General features: G+C 41.4%; 1 protein-coding gene across 1 annotated transcript in view; it reads right to left on the minus strand.

Annotated features, from left to right (window-relative positions):
* LOC131920851 (ATP-binding cassette sub-family G member 3-like) overlaps positions 1–20,182 on the minus strand; it is a 46,276-nt gene that overhangs the window by 17,312 nt on the left and 8,782 nt on the right. The window contains exons 6-11 of the mRNA XM_059275312.1: positions 17,062–17,213; positions 15,429–15,530; positions 14,184–14,434; positions 11,337–11,419; positions 2,930–3,019; positions 1,384–1,508 (exon numbers count right to left, since the gene is read on the minus strand). Of these exons, the coding sequence (XP_059131295.1) occupies positions 1,384–1,508; positions 2,930–3,019; positions 11,337–11,419; positions 14,184–14,434; positions 15,429–15,530; positions 17,062–17,213 (803 nt within the window). The remainder of the gene's footprint in view (positions 1–1,383; positions 1,509–2,929; positions 3,020–11,336; positions 11,420–14,183; positions 14,435–15,428; positions 15,531–17,061; positions 17,214–20,182) is intronic.

Below are 20,182 nucleotides of genomic sequence, written 5' to 3' on the forward strand. Positions count from 1 at the left end.
TGTTGTACCTCCCCCAATGTCTTCCTCGAATATGTTCAGGTAGAGCCTGTGCCTCCAGGGGGCCTCTGATGCCTCTGGTGGTGGAGTGGCCTAGCCACAGTAGTCTTGCCTGCTGACCAACTATTGGGTCTCTTCCTCCAATCGATGTGGAAATCAAGGAAAAGGCAAACAAAAGATAAGAAGAAATCAATAAATCCCTTAAAGAAATCCAGGGGGAAAAAACAATCAAATAGGTGAAGGAAACAGTTCAAGACTTGAAAATTGAAAAAGAGGCAATAAAGAAAACACAAATCAAGGGAATTCTGGAAATAGAAAATTGTGTAAACCAACAGGAACCACAGATGCAAGCATAGCCAACAGAATAAATGATTGAAGAGAGAATCTCAGGTGTTGAAGATAGGATAGAGGAAATAGATTCATCGGTCAAAGAAAAATGCAAATCCAACAAATTAACAAAAAACATTCAGGAAATCTGGGACACTGTGAAAAGGCCCAACCTAAGAATAATAGGGATGGAAGAAAAAGAATTCTAGCTCAAATGCAAAGAAAATATATTCAACAAAATTATAGAAGAAAACTTTCCCAACCTAAAGAAAGACATGCCTATGAAGGTATAAGAAGCTTACAGAACACCAAATAGACTGGATTTTTGTAGTTTCTCCTTTACTGTGTCCAAAGTTGAATCCTCAAGCTCAGCTTAGTACTATTGTCCTGAGAGCCAGCCAGGGCTACATGGCAAGAGACTGTCTCCAACAAACAAAACAAAACAAGTATGAGAGAGTTAAAGTGAGTTAGAAGGAAGACATCAAGAATGAGAGAGTTAGAAGGAAGGAGAAGAGAAACATCAAGAATAAAGATGGAGTTAGAAGGAAAACATCAAGAATGAGAGAAGGAAATCACCAGGAAAATGAAGAATAGAGAATGCAAAAGAAGAATAAAGAAAAGGTCTGAAGGACACCACCAAGAAAGTGTGTGAATGTCCTCACAGAATCTCTAGTAAAAACAGGTGGCGCACACCTTTAATCCCAGCACTTGGGAGGCAGAGGCAGGTGGATCTCTGTGAGTTCAAGGCCAGCCTGGTCTACAGAGTGAGTTTCAGGACAGGCTCCAAAGCTACATAGAGAAACCCTATCTCGAAACAAAACAAACAAACAAACAAACAAGATCCAAAAAAACAAAAAAAAAGTTTCATAAGCAGCTTTTTTTTAGTATTTTGTGAAGAAGTCTTGGAGACTTTCCTCACACTGAACACCTGTTTTAGATGGCACACTGTGGAGACATGCTTTTCTACTCATGCTTTTCTACTTTAGACTTGCCACAGTTGTACAAAGCAAAACACGCTCCCCCAAGAGTAAAGACACACTCTCTTGCTTTGTCGCTTACCTGCTATGCTGAATACTATAACAGTAAATATAGTACTTGGCAATAACCTCCTGGGTACCAGCTCAGCCAGCAATTTCCCAAGAAAATATGGTGACACTCTGTAGTATCCACTGGTATGCTCATGTCTGCAGAGACAAAGATCATGTTAAACATCCTTAGATTAGTCCAGAAGACACAGGTGAGATGCTGGCTAAACTGACTTCTGCCACCACAGGGAGCCTAACAGGACAGTGTCCCCTGTGTTCCAGGCTGACTCCCATGCACATCCTCATCTTAGGGACTAGCATCTCTAGGTCATCATCCTTATGACATTCTCACTAGGATTCTCCCCGTCAGAGAATTCTCCCCTGTTTTGTCCTCTCTGGCCACACAACAGCTCCTCCAGGGAAGCAGCCCAATGTGCCCACTCTACTCAGAGTCCCTGAGGAGCAGCTCATTCCTCCCTCACTTCAGACAGTAGTCATGGAGACTTCTCTTCTACTTATCATGAAGAAGGTGACACTGTCACTCTGAGGTCACAGTGCAGCTTCAGGACACAACATCCTTCTCTCCAGCTACTCACACTTAGGACAGATGCATTTCTTCAATAATCTCACTTTACAACTGTGAATCTTTACCAGATACCAAATCTAATCCTTTCCATTCCTCACCCTTCCAAATCCTAAGCTCTTCTTCTCCAATTATCTTCTTTCATTTCTGTTTTTTGTTTATTTGTTTGTTTGAGACAGGATCACCAATGTAGGCTGAGCTTAAACTCCATATGTAGCCAGGAATGACCATCCTCCTGCCTCTACCCTTGCCCCAAGTGCTGGGATTGCAGGAATATAGCCACATTCAGGGTTTTGTGATACCGTGAATCTAACACAGAGTTCCAGGCACACAATGCAAGCACTCTACCAACTGAATGAGTCCCTCAGCTCCTCTCTGAGGACTCCTCTCCTGGGCATGTACTTGGAGGCAAACTTTGGCCATCTTTGAGAGCAGTGAATCCTAAGCATAAGACACCAGGAAAAGTTTCTTCCATGTTTGAAAAGCACAGGAGATAAACAGCCCTTTTCTACACAGCTGCTGTCTGGCTCTTTCCAGCCCTCCATCAAGAGGAGACTCTCATTCTTGTGCAGCTGTACCTCTCCAACTCCAATGTGCTGCTGAACCCAGTGCACATAAGCTCTGTGGAACCCTTGACATCCTTATTTGGGGGTGTCATGAATTTTCTGTTATTTTCAGCCCCCTACAACTGTATTGTCTACAGCACTGAAATCTGATGATTTCACCCCAATATTGAAACTTTCTCTGAGCAGCAGACTCCTCTGTTCTTGATTTCCCATCCATTTTCAGTTAATATTATTAATCTCTGTACATACTTCAAAAATTATGATACCACATGATAAACAAAAATTTCATAATTTGTTTATTTTCAACTAAATAAATAGGTAAAAGGGGGAATTATTGGTAATTCATGAGACAAGATTCTAGGCACAACAATGAATATAATTAACTTGATCATCAGCCCCTGACACTTGCTTCTGGAGCAGGGGTTACTCACAGAAAGCGAGTCCTGTCAATTATGAAGAGCTCCCCAGTAGACACACTTATGATACACTCGAATACTGTGAGCAAGAAGAGCAGGTTGGCTCTGCCAGGAGAGAATGGAGGCACAAACAACAATAAATCCAACATTAGGATGGTTTCTTTCTAATACACCTTGTTCTGTAGATTAAATAACATGCACAGATCCAGTCTTCTTTTTTTTTTTTAAGCAGTATTAGAAATATGGCTAAGCAGTAAAGAGTGCTTGTTGCTCTTGCAAAGGAACCAGGTTTGGTTGGCAGCACCCACATGGTGGATCACAACCATCTGTCAGTCAAATTGAAGGGGAGCCCGTGCTAGCTAGTTTTATGTCATGTTGACACAAGCTAGGGTTATCTGAAAGGAGGAAACCTCCATTGAGAAAACGCCTCCATAAGATCCAGTTGTGAGGCATTTTCTTAATTAATGATGGATGGGGAGAGCCCAGCCCATTGTGGGTGGTGCATCCCTGAGCTGGGCATCCTGAGTTCTCTAAGAAAAGAGGCTAAGCAAGCCATGGGGAGCAATCCTATAAGCAGCACCCACCCATGGCATCTGCAGATTCCTACCTGGTTTGAGTTCTGGTCCTGACTTCCTTCAGTAATGGAATACAATGTGGAAATGTAAGCTGAATAAACCCTTTCCTCCCCAACTTGACCTATGGTCATGTGCTTAATCAGAGCAATAGTAACCCAAACTAAGACAGAAAACAATGTCTCTTTGTGATAGTCAGAGGTCTCAGGGAAAACACATGGTACACAGACATACATGTAGGCAAACACTCATACACATATAAATAAAATACGTATTTAAAAAAAGGAAGATGGAAAATGTAGAACTGTTCTGGTTAAAAAGGTCATGAAGTATGAGTTCCATGAGTTATTCCTTCTGTTTCCACAGCAGTATCTATTAATTGAAGTGTATCCTCTAAAATTCAACAATTTGATTATGACACTTAATGTAATGATCCTAGAGTATGTAATTTAGAAGTTAATTGATTTTAAATAGAATTATGAGAGTGGAGCCCCCATAACGTCATCTGTGTCCTCATCATGAGAAGAAACAGCGTTGCAGTGTCTGCCAGGAGAGGGCTGAGAGAAGGTGGCCAGACAGGAAGAGCCTGGGAGACAATCCTCACCTCAGACTCTCACACTACAGTGTGGAGACACATTTACATTTACATTTACTGAGTCTGTGATATTTATTCATGGCATCCCAACCCACCACTTTAATTTAACTAACAAAATAGATAATCATCATTCCTACTTTATAAATACAGGAACATAAAGATTAATAAAACTCTCAGGGATTTTCACATTCATTTGGCTGCATTGATTTACAGAAGAGTAAGAATGAAAACATGAAACAGTAGAGGAATCTCTACTCAACAGTTTACTGCAGACATGGACTGTAGAGACATCTTTAAAGCTTTGATGGTTATCCATAAAATAGGCCAACAACTTCCTGTGTGGACAGGCCCCCAAAGAGCTTGACCACACAGTTGCCATGACTGAAAGGTTTACAACACGCCCCCACGGTCGGGCATGTTCACATATGCCTGGCGGACACTTCCGCCTAGCCAGGTCCAGGTCAGGATAGCCATTTCCGGGTCAGGGCATCTGGCGTGACCAAGATCCATGACGTTCCATTGGCTAAGTAGGCGCGCAACGTGGCCATGTGATCTACGAGCTTGCGTGTAGTAGTGACTCTGTCCATGCCCAGCCTTTAAAATCTGGCACCATGTTCCCGGTTCCTTTTTCTTCTCCACACACGTGCTTCCCGCAGGCCTGTTCACTCTCTGTCTCTTTACCTTTAATAAAACCCTTATTAGCGGATTCTGTCGTGTTTTGTGACATTTCCTTGCAGGGTAAGAACACAGTGCAGCCGAAAAACTAACAATGACAGGCTTATAGGCCCAGACAGATTCTGGTAGGCAACACCTGGACCTGAAAAAGCCATAAGCTAACCCCACCTGTAGCTTGAGTTTTCCTGCCTGGCCCACAGTCAGGACAAATCTCTCTCACCTGCCAGTCCCACAGCCTCTCAGACCCGACCAAGTAAACATAGAGACTTACGTTGCTTTTAAACTGTATGGCCGTGGCAGGCTTCTTGCTAATTGTTCTTACAGCTCAAATTAATCCATTTCCATTAATCTATACCTTGCCACATGGCTCGTGGCTTGCCGGTATCTTCCCATGCTGTTTGTCATCGTGGCGGCTGGCAGTGTCTCCCTCTCTCAGCCTTCCATTTCCTAGAATTCTTTTCTTTGTCCCGCCTATATTTCCTGCCTAGCCAATGGCCAATCAGTGATTTATTTACTGACCAATCAGCAACATATTTGACATACAGACCATCCCACAGCACTTCCTCTTTTCTTTTCTTAAAAAGGAAGGTTTTAACCTTTACATATCTCCAAAGTCAGCTTGGTATATTTGGGAATTTGGGCGTAGCTTCTTTTACTATTTCCTGCTGGAGGGGGGTACTGTATCTTATGGGGACATAAAGAATATTTTAGGATTATGGAGTAGTCCATGAGGGTGTATCGTCTGAGCCAGTTGTCTTGAAACAGTTCTGGATGTTGGCTCATCTGGGCCATGGTGTCATCGGAGACCTTTCAGGTGGTCTTGGCTGGTCAAACCTGATGCATCTTAATCTGGAACAAATCCATAGCCTCTGGCTTTCTGTGGAAACAAAAGCAGAGCCTCCTTTCCAAAGCAACATATCCTTATATTCAAATTTTGAAGTCAAGGTACCTTTAAAATATATATTTTGGCATAACTCAACAGCTTTTGTAATCAAATGTTTCTCTTCAGTTATGAATATCAAAGAGAACATAATCCAGATTCTCTGTGTGGTAGCCATCTTTATGTGGCTTATTTTTTTATATTATCTTGAGCCTATTGTTTTAAACTGCAGCCTTTTAAGCCTGAAACGCATTGGCGCTGTGGCTGCTGGTTCCGCCCATTTTAGCTTCCCAACATGGCGGTAGTACGTTTTCCGCCAGCTCTGGGAGCCGTCAACTCTCAGAAATAGTGGGTCTATGAGTCAGAGAGACTGCCAGCCACCGCCATGACAAGCCGCATGGGAAGATCCCGGTAAGCCACGAGCCATATGGCAAAGTAAAGATTAATAAAAATGGGCTAAATATAAGAGTAAGAGCTAGACAATGACAGGCCTGAGCTAATGGCCAAGCAGTTTAAATAATGTAAGAGTTCATATGTTTATTTTATAAATGGGCTCTGGGACTGGCGGGACTTGGTGGCGGGAGCTGGAGAGAAATTCTCCAGCTAACCCCACCCAGTGGGGCCTGCATCTAAAAGGAAATACCTGACATTCCAAACATTCCTATACCCCTAGACAAATGTCAGCCAATCGGGGCCCTGAATCCTGGAAATCCCCTCACTCCAACCTCTGCCATGATAAAAACCCCACCTGCCTGTGCTCTGGGCTCTCTGCTCTCACAGCTGTGTCAGACAGAGCCCAAGCTCCCAGGCTGAAAATAAAGACTCTTTACTTTTGGGATTTGGTCTCTGTGGTGGTCTTGGGAGTCCCCAAGATCTGGCAATAACACCTACATGGTTTTCAAAGAGCTCATAAAATGAATTCTGTCATGCTTATTTATGATAATTTGTATTAGTGTAATAGGGGATGGTAAGCAGGAAAAGGGGGAAGAAAAGGCCCTCTGCAGTTATCTTTTTCCTGGACACACATGTTAGGTTCCTCTAGACAGATGCATGATTGGGTCCTAACAGCCTGCCACATAATACCTTCTCAACTGACAGTCAGAGGTCACTGACTCTCTTTATCTAGGTACACAGTGGTGGTTAGATGTTCAGATCAGATGAGGGGGACCTTGTTGGAGACTAGGTTTCCTTCTACATTAAAGAAAAATTCCGTTTTATAATCTACCAAAGGCCAGATTAAAGAAGAAGGAAGGAAAAGAAAAAGACAGCCTAAGAATGAGTAAGACTCTGAGAAGAGCAGAAAGACCTCCAAACTCCTGGACTTAGGAGACAGAGGCATGAGGACTACTGCAGACTGAGGCCAGCCTGGGCTACATGACAAGTTCTGGGCCTGTCAGGTCAACTGTGGCCCTGCCTCAAAGGAACAAACATACAGCAGAGGACCTGAGTACCCCATTACCAAACATAGAGCAGAGGACATGGGATTCTCCTCCTCTCCTAATGAGCCAGACTTTCTTTCAAGGCTCATCTGTCTAACTTCACTAAATGCACAACTTTCTCTCTCCACTCTTCTATTCCCACACACAACCATTCTCTGGTGCTCAGGGCATTCTCACTTCCTTTGTCTCCAATAAATTGTCTACAAGTTCCATCTGTGCTTACTTTCATATGTTTTTATCAACAAAGCCAAGTACTTAGAAAGGGAACCTAATGGCCCTGGCTATACTTAACCTTATATACCACATCTAGTTTCTAATCTGATTTTTTAGATATTATAATTGTAGAATAACAACCTATAGCTACACATTTAAGGTATAAAACTAACATGATTCATGAACATTTTTTAAAAATAACTATACCAAACTAAATTAGGTGATGTCTATAACTACAAATATACATAATTTTTATGGTAACTCATTAGAAATATATTCTCAGAAACTTTAAAATGTGTATTAATATTTGCTGGATTGAATGTGCTGTACAATTTATCTCAAAGGGTAAAACTCTTACTTCTTCTATTTAACAGATTTTATACTCTCAGCCCATATGTGTCTCCTCACTCCCCACTGCCCTGGCAAAGTGTACACTATGCTGCCTGGAGTCAATTACTTTATAATCCACATGTAAATGAAACATGTTTGTCTTTCTGGGTTTGGATTATTTTACTTGACATGATATTCCTCAGATCTTCAATTCTATCCAAATTGTTATAAATTCCCATTTTAAAGATAAGCAGCATTCTGAGTCACATTTTCTTTACCATTTATGTGTTGGTAGACATTTAAATTCCTTAACTTGGTTACTGTGCACAATGTTCCAATGAACATCAGACTTCACGTGCATTTTGGGTAAATGATTTTAAATAGGCATGTAAGTATGCACAGAATAAATATCTGTGTTCAATTATTTCTTTCAATGCCTTCTCCTAATGTTTGACTGCCACCTCAACCCTGTAATGTTGTTGAGCCAAAGGAGCTCATGTGCCACAAAATTCAAACCTAGTTTTTACTTGGACAAAATAAAGGCTTTGCTGGATCTAAACATGAAAAGCATCTCTGACCTCTTGAACATTACTGATGAAATAAATATTGATATTGACCCTGAGATTAATTTAATAGCTTTATTCCATAGATTATGTTAAGGAAGTATTTCAGACTGTCCCTCTTAGGTTTCTGTGGCTGTCATGAACACCCTGACCAAAAAGCAACTTAGTGAGAATGGGATTTATTTGGCTTACATATCCCAGGTCACAGTCCATCCCTGAGGAAAGTCAGACAGGAATTCAAGGCAGGATCTTGGAGGAGGGGATGGAAGCTGAGGCCACAGAGAGGTGTTCCTTACTGGCTGGCTCCTCATGACTCGCTCAGCATGCTTCCTTATACAACTCAGAACCACCTGCCCAGAAGGGGCACTTCTCCCATTGGGCTGGCCTCTCCCACATCCATCATTAATCAAGAAAATGTCCCACAGACTTGCCTACAAGTCAACCTGATAGATGAATTATTTTAATTGAGGTTCCTTCTTCCCACAAGACTCTGGCTGGTGCCAAGTTGACAAAAAAAAAAAAAATTAATCAGCACACCAACCAAAAGAATTAACAACTAATCAGGACTACTGAAATAAGCCATACCTAAAAGCCAATATCACATAATCCAATTTCTTATAAAATACTGGTAGTAGATGAAGTGAAAAATACAAATTGAGAGCATTTCACAGTTTCTAAAAAGAATATAAAGAAACAGCTAAGAAAGCTCTTCTTTGTGTCTGCATTTTCCAAGAACATTTGCACATCAGTTTTTTTTAGAATTTATGTCTGAAAGCTTCCTGTGACAGTATCTACACTGTCTATCTTGTTGTCTGTGCTCTGCTGGGTTAAGACGTGCCATCTACACAGGGCATAAACCAAGAACTCGCAGATTTGGAAAGCATCCAGACCTTGGTCGTCAGGAAGGTGAAAAGAGGACAGATGGAAACAGATGGTCCAGTCACCTCACTGCAGACTAACTTCTGATCCACACAGAAGGCAATTCATAGAAGAACTGATTTTTATGTTTATTTTTTTCTTTAAAATTAATCTGTGTTTTCCACACAATCAAAACAGATTTGTAGGGCTGAGGAGCTGGCCCATTCAGCAACAAGTCTGCCATGCAGCCATGAGGACCTGAGTTCAAATGCCTACAACACATGTAAAAGTACCCAGGCACAGTACTTCTCATCTGTAACTCCAGTGATGACGAGTACAGAGGTGGACACTTGGAGCTCATTGGCCAGTCTGGCCAGTCAATGAGCTCTAGATCCAGTGAGGGACCTGCCTGGAAAAAGAAAGTGGAGGGTCATCGAGGAAAACCTGGCATCAACCTCTGACCTTAATATGCTTACCAACATGCACACGCACACACACCCACATAAACATGTATTCACCCCACACAAACCTGTACCTATAATACCTCTCTCTCTCTCTCTCTCTCTCTCTCTCTCTCTCTCTCTCTCTCTCTCTCTCTCTCTCTCTCTCTCAAGAGAGGCTTCCTAAAGTTCTTAATCATCTTTCCTTAATAGTCAAGCCTCTCTGGCCATTAGGATGTACCCTGAGGCTGTGGGTGTCAAGCAGGCAGCCTAGTTGGGCAATTGGTGGTGCGTACCCATAAATTACAGTGAAAATTCTGAAAATTGTGATGCTGATGAGTCAATATGTTTGAAAAATGCTACAGTCACTAAAAAGATTTAACGTAAGAGGATATCTTTAAAGCCACATTATAGTTCCAATTAGACAAGGACCACAAAAGTGACATCTTAAGACAAGTCAGGAAAAACTGAGTCCCATCCTATTACCCCACACTCACATTCAAACAAACCAAATATGTCCAAGAAAATTGGCACCAAAGAAACAAAAGAAGAATAAATAGTCAAACTAAAACATTTATGTACCAAGGGTATTATCAACAGAATAAAAAGGTAACACACAGAAGAGAAGAAATGTCTACGTATCATGTATCTTGTTTGGGATTCACATCTCAAAAACAAAAATAACTAACTCAATAGCAAGGAAAAATTAAGAGCCAGTGAGATGGTTCAGCAGGTAAGATGACTGTGGCCATTATTGATAACATTGAGTACAATCCTGAAACCCATGTGGTGGAGGGATCAGCTCTTATAAATTGTCCTCTGACCTCCATCTGCATGCTGTAGGACACATATTCCCACACATATACACACACTAAAGAAATAAATAATTTTGGAATGAAAAGAAAACATTCCAATATAAAATGGGAAAATAGGTTCTACAGACACTTCATAAACTATCCAATGAATTGTGATTTATTTTTCTTAGATATCTTACTCAAAACAAGAAAGAACATAAGTTTGGGTGATGTGGACATATTGAAGCCCTTGGGTTGTGCTGGTGAGGATATAAAATAGTTCAGTGAAGCTGGAGACAGGACAGCATTTCCTAAAACAATTAACCCAATGGCCTATGATTTGGCAACTCTAGCTTTGTACCTTAAAGAACAGAAGTCTGAGGTTCAAACTGATGTACTTGCACACTCAGCAGCATGGTTCATAGCAGCCAAAGGTGAGAGAGCAAACCACATTTCCAGACACATATGAATGGGAAGCAACACAGCATACACACACAATGGACTACTATTCTGCCTTACAGAGCCCAAGAAAGCCACACACATGCCACACTTTGATGAGCCTAAGGACATCACACTAATGGAAACAAGCCACCCAAAACAAACAAAAACAAAACCCAAAGAACACTAAAACACAGATACTTGTGTGACTCCAATTCGTGGTTCCTACATTAGTCATATTCAATGACAGAAAGTAGAATGGTTGATGCCAGGAATTGGGAATGGGTAGTATGGAGAGTCTTCTCTCAGAGCTATCGGATTCCATTTGGGAAGATAAAAAAATGCCCTACATTTAGAGTGTGGTGATAGTCACATAACTTGAAGCTACTCAATTCCCTAAAACTGGTAAAATATGAAATGTGTGCTGTGTATAGTTCCATACTATCTACACACAAACACATATGAAAAGTGAGTTGTTCCACTCAGCCTTCAATGTAACAACACACTCTATCACATGATAGAATGTTTATGCTGTTCTTGTCACAAATTTTAATTCTTAATGGATTTATATAAGCTCTAAAAAATTGACAGCATTTTCTCAAAATCAGAATCCAAGTTTGCTTACCTGGTCTTGACTTCAGTACAATCATTTTGTAGGAAATGGAAAGCGATGCCCATAAGCACGGCCAGTATGAATATGATAATTGCCTTTCAAAAAGATAATGGGGAAAAGGACTAATTTCCATTATGAGTCAAAAGTATTCAACACATTGTCCATTATTTTAAGATATGTGGTTTCCTAATCAGATCTGTCCAGTGAGATAAACACTATACTTTGGCCAGAGTCCATAGAAGAATATAAAACAGACAAGTTAATAGACTGCTTGTGTGTTAATCTGAAGATTAAGGTCTCTGCAGTCTGAAGCTCTGACAGTACAGACCCTGGAAAAGCTAAGACTTCACCCAGTGCTCCACCAGGAACGGCCAGTGAAGGGCTCAGTTCAGGTTCTGAAACATGGATGACACAGGGTAGAGAGAATGCAGGCACCTGGGGAGGTTGGGGACGAACCAAAGTAAGTGACAAAAGCGTTCACCTAAACTGAGACCTCAGCTCTGGTGCAGTGAACATGTGCAGTTTCTACTTCAAGTGGTTTAAAGAACTCAGTCTTTCTTTACTCTAGTTAGAAACAAGTTCACCCCAGGCCAGGGGACAGCTCCGTGGCAGAGCCCTGCACAACATACACTAGACCTGGCCCTGATCCCCTCAACTGCAAACCAAATAACAAAACTGAATATGACTCACAACCCAGTTCCTAGCAGTGGGATCTTGTGTGCTAAGAAGGGGGGAGCTGGTCCTCACCTGTGTCACCTCTGGGAAGTCTGTGCATGTGTGGGAACGAGCACTATTGCTGTCACCAGTGTTCAGACAGCGTCCTCTGGGTCACCTGATGCTCCATTGCCCCTCATCTCTGTCATTGCTGCTCCATCAACCTCAGCCAGAGTGGCCTGTGCTCAAGTCTCATCTAAGCTGCCAACTCATGCAGACCCTCATCCACCTCCATCCACTCAGTCTGTGCAGACAGTCACAAGGACCTGCACTGCTTTGGTTTGGGTTAAAATGGCTTTAAAAGATGCTTCACTTAACAAAGGAGTAAGGCTACATGATGCTGTAACTTATATGAAGGAGTCTAACTATTACTCCTCTGATGATGTTTTAAAAGTAGAATATTATGATCTAAGGGAAAGCATCCTTCCATGTAACCTGATAAATTAGAAACCAAAATCTCAGGGCTTGGAGATAAGGCTCAGCAGTTAAGAGCACTTGCTGCTCTTGCAGAGGACCTGGGATTCGGTTCCCAGCACCCAAATGGACCCTAACAACCTCCTGTAACTCCAGTTCCAGAGGATCTGATGCATTCTTCTGATGCACAAGATGCACAAATATTCATGCAGGCAAAACACCCATACATAAAAAATAAGTAAATAATTTGAAAAATTGGTCTTCAATTCCTAGCATTGTTAACACACACAGACACAGACACAGACACAGACACACAGACACAGACACACACACACACACACACACACACACACACACACACACACACCACTTATTTCTTACCTCAAATATTGTCTCACTGTTGAACAGTGAGTAACCCAATTTGTTGAATGTATCTCACTTTTTTCTAGTCATATTAAATCTTTTTTTTCCCAAAAAAGAATGGACATAAAAATGACTCTTTTATGACATAAATACCCAATAAGCAAATACCAGTTGTTTCATCTTGAAGCAACTGACAACAGTATAATTCCAATGGTAAGAATATTCACATACATACAGGGAAGGAAGCAACATTCAAATATGAAAAGGGCAGCACACATGTTAAGAAGTAAGTGGTGTTTCATTGTGGCCAACAACAGGAACTTTCAGTGTTCAACAGAAACTAAATTCCTGAGAGTAAATAACAACACACTAACAACAGAACTGACTCTAAGTTCTGGTTGGACAGGGACAGAGAGGTAGGTCCATGGTAGAGTGATTGTCCTCTCATGGCTGAGACCTCAGGATCAAACATTAACACAGCAGAATTCTCAACATCATGAAATAAATATGAATGAATAAGTGATGGCCCAGTGAGCTGGAAGAACCACATTTCTGTGTGACATTCATGTTAAAATAACAGAAAATCTTAAGGCATGACGATCCTTCTTACAGAGCCGGTTTAAAGAAAAGTGGAACCTCACTTCCTCCCAGTTCCCAGTCAGCTGACAGGGAAGAGCACTGTTCAGTCCAGTCACTATCTGTGTGTGAACTGCACTCTGAGTGGCTTCTGCTCTCACCCTGGACTCCAATAAGGAACAGCACTCTGCACTGGGCTCATCTCTCAGGCAGTGCATGCACAGGCTCCCTCAGAGGGGATCAATGGCCCTGTTTCCTCATCCCATGATTTCAACTACAGATCAACCCCCTTTCCCTCCCCAGTCACCTCCACCCTTCCTACTTAGACTTTCTCCAAAGTCCATTCTGTCATCTGACATGCTGCAACTGTATCTGTTTATTCATTACCATCCATCCATCAACATGAAAAGTTACATCAAGACAGAAGCCTTTGACTCCCTTACTCATTCCTGAACTTTGAACTTGTAGTATGCACTGGTGAATTAAACTAGACAGGTATGAGGAACTCCCAGGTGTGCTGAAGTTCTTGTTGCCTTCCCTGAATTCAATTTCCTACTGGGATTAGTCATTATAGTTAATCTAAATTAAAAAAATCACTGCTAAAAATGTTGTCTGTAAGTAAAATTTAATTGTGTTCTACTTGCTTTATTGAATATTTCTATATGCAGAGTGGAGATGACAAACACATGGAACAGAGTAGAAGATAAATGTGACCTGAAGTAGACTGAGCCAGAAACAAATTGCTCCCCCTTGAGTTTTTCACAATACTATTAAAATAATTCACCAGATTACCTGAATCATAGTGACCTCTCGAAAATCCTTTAAATGTTTGAATGAACGACAGATAATCCACCCAAGCTGATGCCAGAAAGGGGTGACACACGTGATCTCCTCCAAGGCTGAGCTCCTCCCTGCCCTCTGTTCCCCCAAGAGTAGATCCAGTTCAGTTCTCATTTCTCTGTATAAGGAGGACTGGGCATACATATTGGCTAATTTTTCTGTGACTTGGTGCTGTCTCTCAGAAAGCTCTGTATATTTGTCGGCTTTGGGATGAAAGTGGATAAAGACAAGAAACAGACAATAATTTAACTGATTTTTCTGAGACACTTTTCATGAGTAACATAAAATATATATCAGGGTTTTTTTGTTTGTTTGTTTTTGTTTTGTTTTGTTTTGTTTTCTTTTTGAGACAGTTTCATGTACCCTAGACTGACCTCAAAGTTGCTATGAAGCCAAGGGTGACCTTAAAACTTCTCTTGCTCCTCCTGTGTCTGTCTCAGGTGCTGTGATGACAGGCATGCACTTCACACATGGTTATGCTGTGCTAAGAACCAAACTCAAGGCTTTGTGTGAATGAGGCAAAGACTCTACCAGCTGACCTTCATCTTCAGCCCAATACAGTTTGAGCATAATAAAATTACTCCTGTGCAATTCCTTAACAGATTAGAAAAGTGTCCCTAACAGACCTGACTACTGTCATTATCCTATGATACAGCAAACTGAATGGTCTTTTCCCATCTGGATCCCAATTCTTAGCAAAGTCTTCCTTCCCTTATGGATCTATACTTTGTAACAAAAAAGTCTGGTCCCTGTTTTGTGACACATGAGAACATATATACAAATGTGCAGGAAAATGTATAAACTGCCAAGTATCTTGTTTTTAAAATGTTATAAACAAAGTCAGGTATGGTGACATATCCCTACAATAATACCTACACTTGAGACATGAGACATAAGGAGCACACATTCAAACCTAGTCTGGCTGTATGAGCAAACTATATCTAAAACAATAACAATAACAATATGAGAAACAATAAGTACATTTTCTTTTTAACAGAAATTTCCCTTTTGACAATATCACATAAATGTTATTTTATAAATTAAATAAAAAATGCCCAGCACTAACTTACAGCAATTGCTATTAGCAAATTTTAGGACAGTTAATTAACATAAAAAGTTATATTCTAATGAGACTCATGGTTGTATTTTAATGAAATCAGTTAGACAAAAACCTGTGACTCTAAAAGATTCACATACCATCATGGCCATCTTCCTCTGTGTCTAATATAGCCGAGAAACCTCCATTAATGATGTCCAGGAAGAAGTCTGCAGGGTTGTTGTGGGAATCATATTTGTAACCTACAAAGAAGGCAAGCCAAGAACACAAACCTGAGGACCCTCTTTCAGAGAGTGGAACGGGGAAAGGGAGACCAAATCTAAAACTTCTTCCTTTTCTTGCCCCTCCACACTAATTTATCTTTTTTATTATCTATACACTCATAATATTTCAGCAATCTCTGCTTCACATCCTATTGTATACATGTATGTGTTTATGTTGGTGGTATACATATATATACACATAAACATACACAATACATAGACATAAAATAGACATAGCCTAGACATAGACAAAGACAACTAGACAGATACATAGACTAAACATAGGAATAGACTAGACACAGATATGGTCATAGACAAATCTAGACATGGACACAGAATAGACCTACTAGACATAGACATGACATGGGCATAAGCTATACATAGACACTGACATGAACTAGACATAGGCTGGACACAGACATAGATATGTGAACTCTTCCTGTGAAAAAAATCATTTGAATTTGGCCTAAATTTTTATTGGACTCCATAGACTCACAAATGTTTGCACCTTTTTAAATGGCCAAGATTAATCAAAACAAAGAAAGAGTATTGTACAGCAAATATTAAAACATATATTTATAGTCAAAGAGAATCTTCCATAACTATATTCATATTTCTCTAAGATAAAACTGACAACATGAACCATTACAAAATATGTCTTCATCCCATTTGACTCTGAACAAACTGGGTAGATGAAAAACATGAGTCCACAGAAGCCAGACTTAAGCCACTCTATCCCCCAAGCATTGCCTAAACCTGAAATGCAAAGTTACTACTAAGTTAAGTAACATCTCCACAGCTCCTCAGAGTCAGATCACACCAGGGGAAAACTGAAAACCACCCTCTGTTAAGTGAGCAAGAACAGGATGATGCTGGGCTTTCCAAAGCTTTTCCAGTGACAGATAACTGAACTTGAGGACAGCATAATAATTAAGAGAGTCACCATAACTGGGAAACAGGACAAGAGGCTCAGGAAAAATACTGTAACCCAGGCATGGCACAGGACAGCAGAAAGAAAAGAGACCTGACCAACAAGCTTGTGCTGCACAGCTAACAGAGTCCTGTCACCAAATTAATCAAATTAAAATGGAGAAACTGACACACAGTAAGCAGCATTCCTGGAAAGCCCTGTTCTCTTCCCAGATTCCATGAAAGAAGGAACTCTCACAGCAAAAGCCAGCCATACTGTGGGAGCCCATATTCAGGTTCCTCGTGGCTTTACCCAGCAGGTCCTCATAGAGGATGATTAGGACCACAGGCCTGAGTGCAGATGTCTGAGATGGTCTGCACTTGGCTTGCTCCACCCCTTGGTGTCTCTATAAATACCCTGGGCATAGACAGTCAGGGCTGTTGGAATAGGTTCCAGGCCCTCTCGAGGCTATCCTGTATTTACTATCTATCTCTGCAATAGTCTCCGCAATAAATCCTTCTATCTAATATTTCCTGCTGCTCACACTCAAGAAAACTCTGGGGAACTGTGGGGTTGGTGGGTAAACGCCCCGCACCATACCTGCGGATGTGAAGTACTTCAATGCCTCTTGTGCAGGGCCGTGAAACATGACTTTTCCTGAGGCCACTAAGGTGAGGCTATCAAAAAATCTGAAGATGGAGTACTGAGCCTGATTAATGGAGAAGATGATTGTCCGTCCCCTCATGGACATCCTAAGTTCAAAGAGGGAAAAGTCACTGGACATAGGAATCTTGAGATTCTCGACCAAGTATTTTATTCCTAAAGTTTTACACATGACTCTCATTTCAGCTTGAATTTTCCTTAAAAACACTTCATCTCACTTGTATTATGAACCTGATAGAGAAATAAAGCTCTAAACTTTTATTTAAAATATTAGGACTTCTTTTAGTGTGGGACTTCAGTAGTCCAGGGTTCACTGGAGTGTTACTGACAATGTAGATCCCTGGTGGTCTCCTAGACACTGAATCAGAATATCTGGCAGTCAGTGTAAAGAATCCATATCATGAACAGGCAGCCCAGGTGATGGGCATGTTCACTTAAGCCTGAGAACCCATGACAGAGCAAATATTACAACTATGATTGTATGCACAATTCTCTTCAATCATTTACACTTTCTGCCTCTTCGGGAATTGGTTTTCATTGTTCTGATAATGTGATTCACATTACTAACCATTTGTTCTCCCTGCTAAACCCTTCAGCAAGAACCTCATCTCAATTTTCACAATATTGGCATAAGGCACTTCTAATATAATTTTCCCCTTACTGTTGATAAGGCTTAGAAAGTTCCACAGCAGGCCAAGGGGTCACAGTGAGGGCCAAAGCTGGGATTTGATTTAATTCCATGGTAGGAAAAAATAAGCTGAACTACCATTTAAGGGAGTCATATCTCCTGTTAGGAGAAACAATAACCAAAAACACTGTTTAAAACTCTTTGAAAATACATTTATAAAAGCTGGGTGTGGTGACACATCTGTCTTGAACTGACCAGCCCAGCTACCACCCAGGCACACATTCAGGGCTTTGAGTTTGCCCAACCCAACATCTACCACATCTGTGACCTGCTGTAGCACATGTAGGGACTGATCCTGCAGATCCATAACTGGAGGATCTCCATGACTCAGGGTAGCAGCAGGACATTCCAGAGGAGTTTCAGTGAGGGTCCTGCATTGATGGTGTGCCTGAAGCCAGAGGCCTTGAATCTCACCAACAACTGGTTATACACGTAAAGCTATTTGGACAGAAGGGTCTACTCCATGATGTGCTGCAGCTCCCAGTGCCACTAATACAAATGAAGAGGAGATGGGGAGGGGGAGAGACAGAGGAGTGAAGTGTTTGTTTTTCTTTTGTTCTGTTGTTTCAGTTGTTGCTGTCTCTCTTTTGTATTGGTTTGTTTAATTTTTAATTAATATTTTTATTTTCTTAATTTTCTTTCTTTTTAAGTTTTTCTTTATGGGGTGCTATGAGAGTGAAGTGTGGATATGGGGGGACAGACTGGGAGTTGGATGGGATTGGGGTGCATGATGTGAAATTCCCAAAGAATCAACAAAGAACTATGATTTTTTTTTAAGCTGGGTATGGTGGCCTATCTGTAATGTCCCAGCACTTGGGAGGATCAGGAGTTCAAGGCCCACCTAGGTTACATGAGACCCTGTTTCATTAAGACAAACAGAAAGAAGAAAAGAAAGACAGTGGGTGAAAGAGTGAAGGAGAGAGAAAGAGAGGGAGGGAGGGAGGGAGAGAAGGACAGATGAAGGGAGGGAGAAGGGAAGGAGGGAGGCAGGGAAAGAAAAAAAGGGAGTGAAAGAGCTGGGCACACCTTGACCTCGTGCAGGACAACTGGTTGGTAGAGACGAGATGGGGCAGACTAATGACATAATAGCCGACTGTTTTCCCTGACAGACTATTCATAAATCACAGAGGAAAAGCTACAATTTCATATATGAGTAGCAACCACCAGCATGATTCCATGATCAAGATTCAAGCCAGGCAGGCAAGATGGCTCAGTAGATATGGCACTTGAGGCCAAGTCTAAAGACCTGAGTTCCATCCCCAGAACCCACTTGGTAGAAGGAGAAAACCAAGTCCATCGAGTATGCCTATGACCTGTACATGCATGTTACACACACACACACACACACACACACATACACACACACACACACACACACACACACACACACACACACACACACACACACTAAATAAATAAATAATAAAATTTTAAAAAATTAAAATGATTGTACCACTAAGATGCACTTCCAGGAGTGTTGGAGACCAAGGAGAACACAGCATATCAGGGCTTGAGTCTACTCCAGAACACTGGGAGAAACCACTTAGGATGACCCCATGCAATGCACTAAGACTAGCCATGGCATGAGACACAGGGACAGAGAGAAGCATTCCATATTGAAAATGAACAAGAACTTGATCTTAGAGTGTCCTGAAGCAGACAGAAGAGGGGACAGACAGGGAAGGTGTGACACCTGAGGAGTCAGTCTACAGACTAGAAGGTGACAAGGCCCTGGTTGTTGAATTCCTCACCGGGAAGGTGCAATGGTGGATGATGTGGTTCTTGGAGGGACAGGCAGGAGTGTTTAGGGTGATGGACCATGATGTCAGAACAAAACAAAGAACAAAGGGAAGGAAGGACAGACAGAGAATACAGTAAAGTTCAACAGCCAGGAGCCCAGGTCATGGGAATTAGACAGTCCTTCTATGGTTCTTGGGGTTATTCAGTCAGTTTGAAACTCTTACTAATTTTTAAAATGTAAAAACCTAACCCTTACACTTTTTTCTATAAATATTTCAGCTGCAGACTTCTTTCTGGAGAGAGGAAAATACCATTTCTTTTATTTCATTCTTCCTTAGGTTCAGGACCCAGACCTTAGGAATCATTCCCTCAGCCATCACATCCAGGGCCAGTCCCTGAGATAATTCTATTTATTCCATCTTTAAAGCACCCACCACATACCATTTCCTAGCTAAGGAACCCCGACACCTCAGCCTCCTGCTGACATTTTTACATCTCCATGATGCAACTGCACAACCTTCTCCATGGTGCATGCTCTGCTCTAAACTCAGAAGCTTTCCCACATCCCCTGCCATGGAAACCTTAGTCCTTACAGTGGCCCAGGTGGTCCAGGCAATCTACATCTATCCC

Source organism: Peromyscus eremicus, chromosome 10 (genome assembly GCF_949786415.1).
Source record: "Peromyscus eremicus chromosome 10, PerEre_H2_v1, whole genome shotgun sequence".
Classification (NCBI taxonomy): domain Eukaryota; kingdom Metazoa; phylum Chordata; class Mammalia; order Rodentia; family Cricetidae; genus Peromyscus; species Peromyscus eremicus.